Below are 12,750 nucleotides of genomic sequence, written 5' to 3'. Positions count from 1 at the left end.
TCCTTAAGTTTACATGGACGACTAACTACAAGTGCAGGAGAGCATGCATGCTTGACCTTTACAAAATTATCACTTCGCTGACCCCCATATCCAGAGAGCACTTATGCTAAGTGTGTGACGTAGTGTAGGCCTTAAAACAATGTGAGGGACAGGGAGGGGAAGTCAGGTAAACAAAGCTAAATGGAATACAACCTGCTGGGAGATTAAACATGAACTACAGCATTGCAGGTGAATAAAACTGATTAACACAGCACATACACCTAAGAACTCTTCAAATGTTATGTTTGGGATTTAGTGTATTAGTTATAATTACAGTGCATGAAATGCCCTGTATTGTTATTCCTTTGTTTCTTATACTTCTTCTTCTTATTATTACAGTGCATGAAATGCCCTGTATTGTTATTCCTTCGTTTCTTATACTTCTTCTTCTTATTCTTTGTACCGACTTCTGCACTTAATTCAGCTCGAACCGCTTAACTGTTCAAACTTTGGCGAGTAGGTCTTGTAAAGGACACTTATGCTATGTATTTTTCATTTTTCTAAACTTTATACTTTTTAAGATATTAAAGAAAAACTAATATAAATTTTCCCATTGACTTACATTGGGCCATTATGACATCATAATAAGGTCATTAAACTGGCTTGCACCTGTGCTTCACTGACACCTGTGCCAAGGCTTCTCTCTGTCCCTCTCCATTCAACTGGAATATTAAGAGACACCTTCCATACTCTACTTTTTTTTCTCTCTATCTTTCTCTCTATCCCTCTCACTCTACTTTCTCTCACACTCCATCTCTCTGCTTCACTCCATTTTCTCTCCTTCTTTCAATATTTTCCCTCTTCACTCTCTCTTCTTTCCTTCTTCCACTCTTCTCCCCTTCTTCCACTCTTCTTTCCTTCTTCCACTCTTCTTTCCTTCTTCCACTCTTCTTTATTTTTTCTTTCCTTCTTCCACTCTTCTTTTCTTCTTCCACTCTTCTTTCTTTTCTTCTTTCCTTCTTCCACTCTTCTTTCCTTCTTCCACTCTTCTTTATTTTTTCTTTCCTTCTTCCACTCTTCTTTTCTTCTTCCACTCTTCTTTCTTTTCTTCTTTCCTTCTTCCACTCTTCTTTTCTAGCTTCACTCTTCTTTCCTTTCTTCTTTCTTTTCTTCTTTCCTTCTTCCACTCTTCTTTCCTTCTTCCACTCTTCTTTCCTTTTTTGACTCTTCTTTCTTTTCTTCTTCCTTTCTTAATTTTTGCATTTCATGCACTGGTATTTCCTTCAGGAAATGCATTTTCTAGTTAGTTACTAGTATTAGTTAAAAACAACACACTGACGGCGTGACTATACACATTCAAATTCGATTAAATTAAATGAGTGGTCTTTGCCTAGTGTCTAAGTGATCAGAAATTGATTGATCGTACTGACGGATCACATTTTCGCTCGGTAATCGACTACTGTTGCCTGGCATTTGAACTCGCGTCGCGCGCAAAGCGTTGACTATCAGCCCGCGAGTTGATACATGCTACATTTTCGGTATAGATTTGTATATCAGATGCACACTTGTAGCAGGTACTAGCAAGTTACTGAGAAAACAGAACGACGTCAGATTAAGCGATGGACACCCAGTCGTACCTGCCCGTGCCTCCGGGAGTGGGGAAGGAGGAGAATTTCTTTTCTTTGGACGATATCTTGCTGTCGCATGAGCGGCTGCCGTGTCGGCTAGAGACAAAGTTTCCTCGCCTCGGATTCCTCGAGAAATCCAGCGACACACGAGACATTCCGGAGGTTTTGTGTCTCTTTTAACATAACGTTACAACAAAGAGTTTAATAATACGATTTGGATGAACTTTACGATATTTACAATATGCTGATGCTACGTTGGACAGTTTTGTCGGACACTGACACTTGCTGTGAGAGTTCAAATGGCCAAGCTTTTAGCAATATCTGTTGAAGATTAGTTAGCCAACCAGTAACGTTATGTTCTTCATGACAAGTTTATGCCTGTGCTTTGACGTGACAGAGGTGGCAGTCCCTTGACCGAAGTTAGCTTAGGAAGTCTGAAGCTGCCTGTTTATAACGTTAGCTCAGAAAACGAGACTGTCACAATCTTACTTATTGATTCCATTTCTCATAAGGATATGCTGATTAATCATGCTTACTAAGCGTTGGCCTGCTTGATTTTATAATGTCCGGGTATTGATTAGTGTTACGTTGTTCCCAAATTGGAAAATGGTGTGTATGTGTCGTGGTAATAGTTTTAAGTGACACTAACTGCTTTGAAGTGATAACTTTACTAAGATATTTGTGTGATGCAGGGCACTAAGATGGAGATGCCATTGTGGGTGGCTAAGGGTCTGTACGAGCAGAAGAGGAGGGTGCTGGCAGTAGAGCTTCCCAAGGTGTACCGCGAGGGCTGGAGGACGGTGTTTGGAGCCGACCCCAATGTGGTGGATCTGCACAAGATGGGGCCATACTACTATGGACTGGGCTCCCAGATGCTCCACTTTGACAGCCCAGAGAACCCCGACGTGGCACAGGCCATCCTGCAGGTACACGCATGCGCATTGCGTAAACACATACGCACCTTTCACACATTCAAACAGCACATTTTTGTTGTCATCACATGTATCACATTTGTTTAGTTTTTGAATGTGGAAAAATGGTACCCTCAGTTAAAGGTACAGTTTGTAGTTTTTAGTGGCATCTATTATTAGAAATGGAATATAGTATTCATAATTACGTTTTCATTAGTGTATAATTGTCTGTAACTCTGAATTGTTGTGTTTTCGTCATCTTGGAATGAGCCCTTAGTATCTACATAGGGAGCGGGTAATCTTTCGCAGAGTCCACCATGTTGCACCGCCCTGTTGCTACAATAGCCCAGAACGGACAAACCAAACCATTGGCTGCGGTCAGATAGTCTGTCCTATCGACTTTTCCTAACCACCTTGATTGAAAACGTCATAAGATCAAGGAAAGATGTGAAGTACAATTCACAAGGACTTACGAAAAGACAACCGCTGTGCTACAAGAATCCGACTGCACTAATTATGCAAAGGCGGATGTTATTGACGTAGGTCATGTTTATCGGATGTTGATTGGGTTGTTATTGCTGAAGCAAGGACTTGTGGGGCAATATTATCTCCTTTTCTTTCCTAATGGATGGTCCAGTGTACCCTATGCTAAATGAGATATGAAAGGAAGCACTGAAGCACCTTTCCTAAGCATTTAGAGAAATCGACCAGTTCTTATCATGGCTGTCATTAGAACCTCCCTAAGCATAAATTACTATCCGAACGGGGCCACTGGCTCGGGATAGGGCTTTTTGCGTTGTGATGGCATATGACAGACACAGTTGGCACTCGCACGCGTTTGTAAAGGGAAGGGTATTCAACTGGCTGCAATTCAGCAACGTCACCACTAGATGCAACTTAAAAACTACACACTGTACCTTTTAATATCATAGAAAGAACAACTCTGAACCACATTATTCTAGAAGAAAGCATAGGCTACACTTGACATGAGCAAACCATATCACGTATATAAGAATCTATTTGGGATTATTTCTAAAAGATGTAAAACAATCTTACGTTTTCACAAATTGAAGGATTTCCCGCAGTGCGGGTTGCAATTTTCTCGTATTACCACAGTATTTCCTCAAAAAAAAAAACACAATGTCATGGAATTGCTGCATTATTTTTGATGCACAGCAACAGCAAATCCAGTCACTTCTTGCTTTTGGCTGCACTAATCACACAAACCCTTGCAAGATCCTGGAGGGACTGACTATGTATGTGTAGTCTGTGTCGTCTGTGTCATGAACATCAGAGCTCTCTTAATGAATGAGGTTTTGAATGACACATGTTTTGTTTCAGAGAGTACCATGAACATTAAAAGCATGACCCCAAATATAACAATACAAGGTGGCTCAGTTAAAAAAACTAATTGAAGGTGGATTTCTGGATTAAATAGAAAGAATTTTTTTTATAGTTCAGAAAATAGAACAATAGCAATAAAAGGTTGTTTATCTTTCACTCCTTCATTTGTATAGAAAATTACTTTTTCAAGACTTAATTTAAACTTAACAGACACTGACACTACAACTGCCACTAATAATTGCTACTGCGGGATAGGCTTAAACACGGGACACTCCAGAGACCGAGAACAACAAGGCCAGGAAACTTAATTGATACATTTAGTTCATTGTTTTGTGAAGCTTAACCCAACTCAAAAATTTTCCATGACATTTAGTTTTCATCAACTTGTCAGACTGTCATATCATATCATATAATTCATTAAAGCCCTAATTACAGCGGTAAAAATATTACTATATTTTCTGTGTAAAATATATAAACAATATGTCACTTGGTCGCAGCACAAAGTTATAGTCAGCAAGTCGGCACGTCAAAGAAAATGTTTGGGTCAGGCCCAATTTTACTGAATCTGGCGGGTAGGAATACCAACATCATTTTAAGGAAGGCCTTATTGACGGTTGAAAAGACTAGGGAGCCTTCTTGTGTTACTTGGCAGCACTGTGGAGAAACCAATAGAATAGAACAGAGCTTCGTAGAATTGCCAGAAAGTAAATGGTCTTATAAGGAAGCTGAGAGAACTAAATTGTACAACTACATAGCACAAGTTAGAATTGAATTAGTCAAGTAGAAGTTAAATGTAGGGTAAGGTGTAAGTCCAAATGTGGCCACAAGAGGGAACTATTTTAATTGGATGTGTGGTGGCTTCAGTGTGGACTAACAGATGTAGACATGGTGGTTTATATTTATGTTCTTAAAAGGGAGATTCCGATCTTCAGGTGAAAAAGCATAACATCTGTGGGGTTTTTTGAGGAGAGACCATTGGTTGTTGTGTTTGAATGTAATCCTTTGGGAGAAGTGGCTCAGTACCCTATACAAACTCCTGTTTTGTGAAAACAAATGGTTTCATAACAATTGGACTACATCTGTGATGATCTTTAGCATCTTATCCATAGGTTAGCAAATTATGACATCACCTGCTGATATCTAAAAGGAAAGAATTATCGTTTTATGAGACAGTGACAGTTGGTTCACCCAAAATATGCTCTGCTGTACCACAAGAATAACTGCTGTGAACGTTAGGAGAATATTGGGTGAAGTGATACATGTGGCTAACCGTGATATATGTGACCCAAGCTAAAGCTAATATTTGACAATGGGAAAACAGCTAAGATTGCTATCTCCCCCATTAAGAACATATTTGGTTTACCTCTGTTTTAGGCAGTTTGTGCTCTTCTGGGTCATTCTTTAAATAATTCCTCCTGAGTTGGTCTATTCTGGCTTCATGGTTTCAGTGTTTGTTTGTTTTTTTGTGGCTGTGTGCCCCCAAGTGTGTGTCTGTATAATTTTTTAGCGGTTTGTGATGTCAGGAAGAGAGTATCTGTTCCCATGGTAACCCTCCTTTGTCTGGGAAAAGTAGGTGATGAAGGCCTAAAGCCAAAATCTGTCTGTCCAGAAATGTATTCAAGATTTAAGGTTTATTTTAGAGAGTATGTGGGTGCTCCTGGTTTTGCAGTGATAGGATTGTACCTCACAACGATACACAGAACCCAGTGCCTGTTTTTCCACCATCTGTCTGCCCTCATATTGTTTTTAACTGTGTGATTGTCATGGTGGCTTTGATGTCCAAGGCTTAATATCTTTATTGGACTAATAAAACTATCATACCATTTGTATCTCAGACATTTATCGGCCGGTTCCGGCGGATCATGGACTCTTCTCAAAATGCGTACGATTCGGACACGTCTGCGCTGGTGGAGCGGCTGGACTGCCTGGAGAGGGCGCTGTTTCGGGAGGGACAGAACGGCCTCAACGCCTTTCAGCGCTGGGAGAAAGGACATGCGCACCTCACAGCCTCAAACCTTGTCATCAACTACCGCAAGAGGAAACTGGCTGACATGAATGTCTAAAAACACACACACACACACACACACACACACAATTTATGCATTCTCTCATCAGGGAGACTGATATACTCACGTACACACTTACACAAGCTCAGTCTCTCTGTCTACATGCATGCATACACGCATCTTCCCAGGACATCACATAATGACCAACAACCACACCAGAATGCACAGACAGACTTATTTTGTGACTATACGCACGCACACACACACACACGTACGTCTTGTATGTCCTTTTGTAAAATGTAAAAAGTACTATATAAATGTTGAGTTCTTGTGTGTTCTGTGTGTACGATCATGCATAAGCAAAAGTTTTTAAATGTAGCCACAGCAAAGAGCACAGCAGTGGTTTATTAAAATTAAAATGATTTGAAATCAGTTTACAGTTGTAGTGTATGATAGTAGTTCTTAGAACATTTGTTAAATATTTTTGTCACTTACTGTAGGTTGGAGAATTAAACTGCGTCCCTTTTTTTTGTATTATTGATTGTCTTAGATAATAGCATGGCAAGGATGATTTCAGCTCAATTGAATCAAACAATGCACTTGGGAAAAGATAGATTGACCTTACAGTGTAGAACACTCCCATGTAAATGTGTTCTTTATCACTGTCGGCGCAGCCTAAGAGGAATGGTGAGGTCGACCACAGCGTACGCTACAGCCCGTGTTTATCAGGCGAAGCGCAGTCTGCCTGGCCAGGCCCTGGGTGCCTTTTTACCAGGATATGAAATGGTGGCTATGGAATGAAAAAAATAAAGCATGCATCATTTTGAAGAAACGTCCTCCTTGAGTACAGCAGACGTTAGACAGATTCAGCCCTGATCTTGCACAGATCGACACCAGCCTAGTCCAGATCTGTTTCAGAGTGGACTTGATAATACAGCTGTGTTTAGTGCAGTATACAATGATCAGACTGTTAGGGACAGAGGTGTCGAGGGAACGCAGTTGTGTGTGTGTGTGTGTCTGTGTGTGAGGCCAAGACACACAACTGAAAGCGTAGCTGCTCGCTCATGCATTTTATTCAGGTCAGCTGATGGGATGATGATGGATGGATTTTTTTGGGGGGGTGGGGCGCGGGAATGGAAGCTATTGATGTTGCCCTCTGGGAGTGTGACATTGACTTGTGCTGTTCTGACATTGACTCATGGACACACTACCCTGCTGGGAAAGACGGTTGTGTGTGTGTGTTGTTGTTGTTACCTTACATCACAAACATTTGATCATCGTTGTCATCTGGCCTATAACTGCTGTTCCACTGAGTCCCACAACTAGGAGAGGTTTACACAGATTAACATTTGTACCTTTTATAGACGCACACACTTAGTTGGTCAAGTGTCTTACATAATGAAGCATTAGCATTAGCAGCACCAAGGCTGCCCTAATTGCCGTGAACAATATGACCTCAAAAGTTTCTGGAGACTCACTGTGCTGAGGATCCAAAATTCTTTTGGGACTGCTGACTGGGCATGAGTGCTAATTTAGAGTGGAATGTGAGGTGGACCCAGTTTAGCTGGTCTTTACCATCAGCTCGGTCTTCCTCCATTTCATTAGTCACACGTCCAGAAAATAGTCCAGTCCACAGGTCTTGCTGCCAGTAAGGCAATTCACTGGTCAACCAGTAGGGGTAGCAGTTTGCGGTTGCTGGGGTCTAATCAGCGCTGTTCACCAGGTATATCTGGGCTATGGTTGTTGATTTTTATTTGGTCTGTGTGTGGGGGTGTTGTCTGGTTTTGGTTTAAATTGGTCTGTGGTGGTGCAATCTGAATGGGTGTTGAGAGGTCTTTCAGCCACTCCCTGCAGACAGACAGAGAGGCCCCATGTGGCCAAAAAATTTCAAAACACACACAGACACTACCTCACTCTTCCTACTCTCAATAATCTGACAATATTAATCTGGTAATAATCTGACAAATGGCATGATGGTGTTGTTCGTCATAGGATCCATTGTGTATGTGGCGTTGCTGTTTCTAGGCTGTGTTTGACAAAGTCCAGTATTTCACCTGTTCTGCACATGGAAGTAAACACAACAGCCGCGCTGCTGCCAAACCCTGAGAGCAGGGAGGGATGTTTGGAATGGGGCTGCTTCATATCACCTCCTTCAGGGGATACTGGAGGCTGTAATGTCCGTGTGATATGAGGTCATCATGTTGGCTCGCACACTCAGGCACAAACTTGATGCTCACACACACACGCGCACACTGGCCTGAGACGCATCACCAACACACACACACATATACCAGTGACAAATGCGCAGACGTACAGAGGGATGAGACGCACTCATTAGAAATACATACATTTAAGATAAATGTTTACAAACAAGGCCTGAGACTCACGCACACACACACACACACACACACACGCGTGTGTGCACACACAGAGGCCTGAGATAATTATTTTGTTGGAACCAGGGGAATGCTTATCTACTGTTGTGTTCAGAGGATCAGGCTGCAGCCACTTCAGTCTTGGCTGAACTCTACCCCACTCCAACCCCGCTCAAGCCCATAGAAGGATGAATCACAGAGTCGTAGCTCCCCTCTGGGTTAACACGAATAGGGCCAATTTATCCTCTTCCTACAGTCTGTCCTCCTGAAGAACACCAGTGCTATAAGCTAACAGTGTTTAAAGGGCAGTCCTCACAGAGGCCTATGTGACAGGGCTCAGTGGAGCTCAGCAGGATGTAGAAGGGGGTATGAGTCATGCTGAAGTCACTGAACGAACGCTGCTCAAATTCATGATGCTAATAACTGAGAGATTGTCTGTTAAAGCATCAGGAAATGTTCTGATTGGCTGAAATTGGGTAATTTGATGAATTAATGAATTTGAATTCACCAAATGTTTATTATAATCATACTAAGGAATAAGGTTTTGACAAGCCTAAAAATAATTTGTTCTGATTTAGGAGATCCTTTCAAATAAGATGGTATAAAACACTGATACACACACACACACGCACACACACATACATACGCACACACACACTCGGCTTGTCTGTAAGGGCAGCTGCATAATAAGGTCACATTGATTGTCTGATGAGTCATTGCCATGTCTGATGGAGCTTCCTGCTCATCCTCAGGACATTCAGCTGCTCTGCTACACCTCCCTGCCCACTCTTCTCTACATCTTTTCTTTTTCTTATTCTTTCTCCTCTCTCTCTTTCTCCATCTCCTCCCACTGTACTCCTTTCCCCCCCTCCTTTTTCCACTTCCTCTCTCTTGCCTCTCCTCTCTTTACGTTTCTGTTCCCCATTTTTCCTGCTTTATATTTATCTATCATGTCTAAATGCAGTATGACTGACACCTCCCTTATCAAGTGATTTAAGTTAGTCATCAACACGTTTATTATTATGACAAGCTTTCCTTAGTTAGAACCTGTTGCTTAGTTGTTCATTGCCTTTTGATGAATAACTATTTGAGTTACTTTGAATGGCAGTAAATTATATTGATGTGTATTGCATTTTGTAATGATTGTCAGAGTATATAAAAGTTAGGCTATGGGTAGTTTTGCACATTACTGTGTACTCTGGAAAAAAATTAATAATAATAAATTGTTATTGCAGTGATTAGTGTAAGGAACAGCTCATACCTGCTGTGAGCCACCAACATGACTTCAGTTATCAGTAACTGTTCAGTTAACAGTAACCGATGATTTCCCAGTCTGCCTATGCACATGCAACACCCTTCCACTTGTAACACATAGCACCTATATCTGTTAAAGCAGAACACCAACGGTTATAGTTTTACAAGCAACGGGCCCTGGACCTGCTCTGTGCACACTGAATTATGGCATAGCTGGTTAACAGCGTTGCAGTAAAGAAACATGAAGACATGTAAAACATGAAGAAAAAAAGTGTGTGTTGAGGTTTGAGAAGAGTTGTGTGTGTGTTGGGGTTTGAGAAGAGGTGTGCGTGTGTGTGTTGGGGTTTGAGAAGAGGTGTATGTGTGCTGAGATTTGGAATAGGTGTGTACATGCTGTGTCTCTGTATGTGTACAATAAAAATGACTCAGCACCCTTGTTCTGCTAGATTTACTTATCCCATTTGCCTCATGCGCTGGCTTCCCTTCTCTCTTTATATCTGTCTCTCCATCTCTCCCTTCTCTCTCTCACCTCCCTTCTCCCCCCACTCTTTCCCTCCCTTCCTCCTTTTCTCTCTCTCTCTCTCTCTCTCTCTCTCCCTCTCTGTGATGTAGCACTGTGGCAGGGCTTTGCTGCATCAGCCACGTGCTCTCTGTTTATGACCAAACAGGGTGGGAGAAGGAGAGGAAAAAGAGGGAGGGATAAAGAGGAGAGAGGGAGGGTGAGCGAGAGAGAGAGAGACTGAGAAAGAGAGAAGGGGGATCCAGAAAACAGAGCAGCTCAGAGAGCAAAAAAGCATCCCTAACAGACAGACAGACAAACACACACTCTCACTCTCACATACAGACACACGCGCGCACTCCGGCTCCCACGCAAGCCCCCTCGAGCAGACGCAGACGCAGCCGGAGCGAGTCGAGGACGCCGTGGGAGAAAATCCTAAACCTCAGACGCCACAGCAGCTGCAGCAGCAAGGCGCCTACACCTCCACAGGTAAGAGCCTCCACGGCTCCACCACCTCCGCGTGGTCCCAGTGCCCTCTCCACAGAGGGCTGTCTCAGCTTAGTGGACCCCCAGAGTGTCTGGGCACAGCTGGGTGGAGGGGGCCTGGTTTGCGGGGTGTAGGTAGGGGTGCTCAGCAGGCTGGCAGGTTGGGGTTTGGTTGGTGATTGTTGGGTGTTTGTTAAGAGGGTACAGATGGTGTGTGTGTGTGTGTGTGAGTGTGTGGTATCTGAAGTGTTTGTTTTGGGCGGTTGGGTGTTTTGATAGGGATGTTCGGGCAGATGGTGTTTGCCTGAAGGGTATGCTATGCCTGGTATGTGGTGAGTGCTGTTTGTGTGGAGGTCCTGAGTGGTGGATGTTTTGAGTGGGGTTATAAGTGGAGGGGGAGTGCTGGTGGACATGGTGGGTGTTGTGTTTGGAGTGAGGGACGTGGCAGTTGGAAATGTTTACTTGTATTCTGTTCCCTGAAGTTGAGTGTTTGTTTGTTTGTTTGTTTGTTTGTTGGTTGGTTGTTTGTTTGTTTGGATGTTTGATTTGTGGATATTTTCCATTATGTGTTTGGCTAGTTTGTTATGAGTGTCAGCTGTTTGTTTTTTAAGGGTGATGGCTGTTTGGTTTGTGTATTTTGATCCTTCTGTATTTGGTTTCTTTGTTGAAGGTGGAATGTCTGCGTTTGGTTTGTGTATGCTGTGTGTTGGTTGTGTGATTTGTCGGTTAAGGCTGCTAAGTGTTTCCGTGCGGTGTTATCTCAATGCACATGAGTGGGCATCAGAGTTGTTAGGAACCCATTGTTAATCTGTAGCTAGACACAGAGAACACAGGAGTGGAGTGAAGTGTGGAGGAGGGAGGATCAGATGGAAGAGCTGCAGAGGAGGTGTTGTTTAATAGAGAGGAGAAGGGGAGAGGACATTAGAGGAGAGGAGAGGAGCTTAATGCTTTGCAGCAGATTGGCAAAGTGGTGCCAGCATCAGGCTGAGTGGGCATGGGGCCGAGTGGGCGTCCGGCAGGTGGAATTTATAAACCCTGCAGAGGAAGTGCATCATGGGCACGCGGACAGACCCACAGGGAGAGGATACACTCCAAGGGTCTTACACGATTTCACTTGAGGAGGAGGAGGAGGAGGATGAGGGTTCATATTAAAAGCCTAGGGATCTTCATGTCTATGAGAAAATTATCTAAATCTAAATCACATCTCTCTGTTTAAGACAGGCGCAGGTGTGGAGGTGGTGGGCGTAGCGCGTGTGCCTTTCAGTGGTAGAGAAGAAAGGGTGTCTGCTTGTTTGGTTGTTTGTTGTTTACTGGCTGACCTCCAGGCCGGACCTGTTTTTATTTCCCCTCATATCTACGCCCACTGGTCAGGAGCCAGCTGATCACAGCCCTGGGCTGATGGTGATTCTGTGTGTCTGGGTGTGTGTGTGTTTGTGTTTGTGTTTGTGTTTGTGCGCGTGCGCGCGTGTGTGTACGTGAGATGGAGCTGTGGAAGTTTCCACTGGGTGCAGTTTGTGATTGGTCTGCAGTCTTTCTGCCCGTTTTCATTGAATGACCTATTTTGAAGAGAATTGATTCAGGCCCATCCAGTTAAATAGAACTTATACTGTGTTTATCATTCATGGTGTAGAGTGAGAGAGAGAGAGAGAGAGAGAGAGAGAGAGAGAGAATGGCAGAGAGAGAACGAGAGAGGGGGGTGTTTGGGTGTTTGCTTGCATGTATGAGGAAAGTGTGTGGGTGTGAGAGACAGAATGTGTATATCACACATCAAGTGTTAATGTCGAAAGTATGTTGCTAAGAAGTTCAAGAGAATATGAGGGAATATGGCATATGGTGTTTAGTGAGTGATAACTACAGTAGTTGGCTAGCTCAGTGTGTGTGTGTGTGTGTGTAGTTTTCTGAGAAGTACTGGTTCTGTGGAAGGTTATGGTCAAATGTTGAGTGTGTGTGTGTGTGTTTGTATGTGTGTATAGATGACATCTGGTGTTACACTAAGGTAAGGTGTGTGTGTGTTTGTTTGTTTGTGTGTGTGAGTGTATGAGGTCTGGTCAGAAACTGATCCTGCTAAAGGACAGAACCTACACACACATTCTCTGTCTCTCTCTTCTGGTTCCGTGCTGCACCTGTAGATGGGGCCTGGATTGTTCTGGAACTTCCCTTCAAAGGCTAGCTGCACAGTTCATCAGAACCTGCTGCAGAACATGTACGTAGCCCCGCCAGTTTCACGCCAAAGCCAAGCCACCTCGTGGTGTGTTGTGCTTGTTCCCG

General features: G+C 43.2%; 2 protein-coding genes across 7 annotated transcripts in view; both read left to right on the top strand.

Moving 5' to 3' along the window:
* Positions 1-1,356: 1,356 nt before the first annotated feature.
* On the top strand, positions 1,357-6,300 carry gins3 (GINS complex subunit 3). Its single transcript, XM_012833110.3, has 3 exons — positions 1,357-1,769; positions 2,300-2,533; positions 5,698-6,300. The coding sequence occupies exons 1-3, from the start codon at positions 1,599-1,601 to the stop codon at positions 5,923-5,925; spliced, it is 633 nt and encodes a 210-aa protein (XP_012688564.1). The 5' UTR covers positions 1,357-1,598; the 3' UTR covers positions 5,926-6,300.
* A 3,921-nt stretch (positions 6,301-10,221) lies between these two features.
* Positions 10,222-12,750, top strand: part of ndrg4 (NDRG family member 4) — a 23,575-nt gene continuing 21,046 nt past the window's right edge. For 2 of the 6 annotated variants that reach the window (XM_031564567.2, XM_031564566.2), the window contains exons 1-2: positions 10,222-10,485; positions 12,612-12,685. In XM_031564567.2, coding sequence (XP_031420427.1) covers positions 12,612-12,685 — 74 coding nt within the window. In that variant the 5' untranslated portion in view covers positions 10,222-10,485. The remainder of the gene's footprint in view (positions 10,486-12,611; positions 12,686-12,750) is intronic. The other 4 variants (XM_031564570.2, XM_031564571.2, XM_031564569.2 and 1 more) reach the window with 4 other exon arrangements.

Source organism: Clupea harengus, chromosome 3 (assembly GCF_900700415.2).
Source record: "Clupea harengus chromosome 3, Ch_v2.0.2, whole genome shotgun sequence".
NCBI lineage: Eukaryota > Metazoa > Chordata > Actinopteri > Clupeiformes > Clupeidae > Clupea > Clupea harengus.
Note: the sequence above shows the minus strand (reverse complement) of the source record. Positions and strands in the feature narration are given on the sequence as shown.

Excerpts from the sequence above, each read along its gene's own strand:
- gins3 (XM_012833110.3), top strand. The coding sequence starts at position 1,599 with ATGGACACCCAGTCGTACCTGCCCGTGCCTCCGGGAGTGGGGAAGGAG. Across the intron at positions 1,770-2,299 it reads ACACACGAGACATTCCGGAG|GGCACTAAGATGGAGATGCC; the intron begins GTTTTGTGTCTC and ends TGTGTGATGCAG. Across the intron at positions 2,534-5,697 it reads TGGCACAGGCCATCCTGCAG|ACATTTATCGGCCGGTTCCG; the intron begins GTACACGCATGC and ends TTTGTATCTCAG.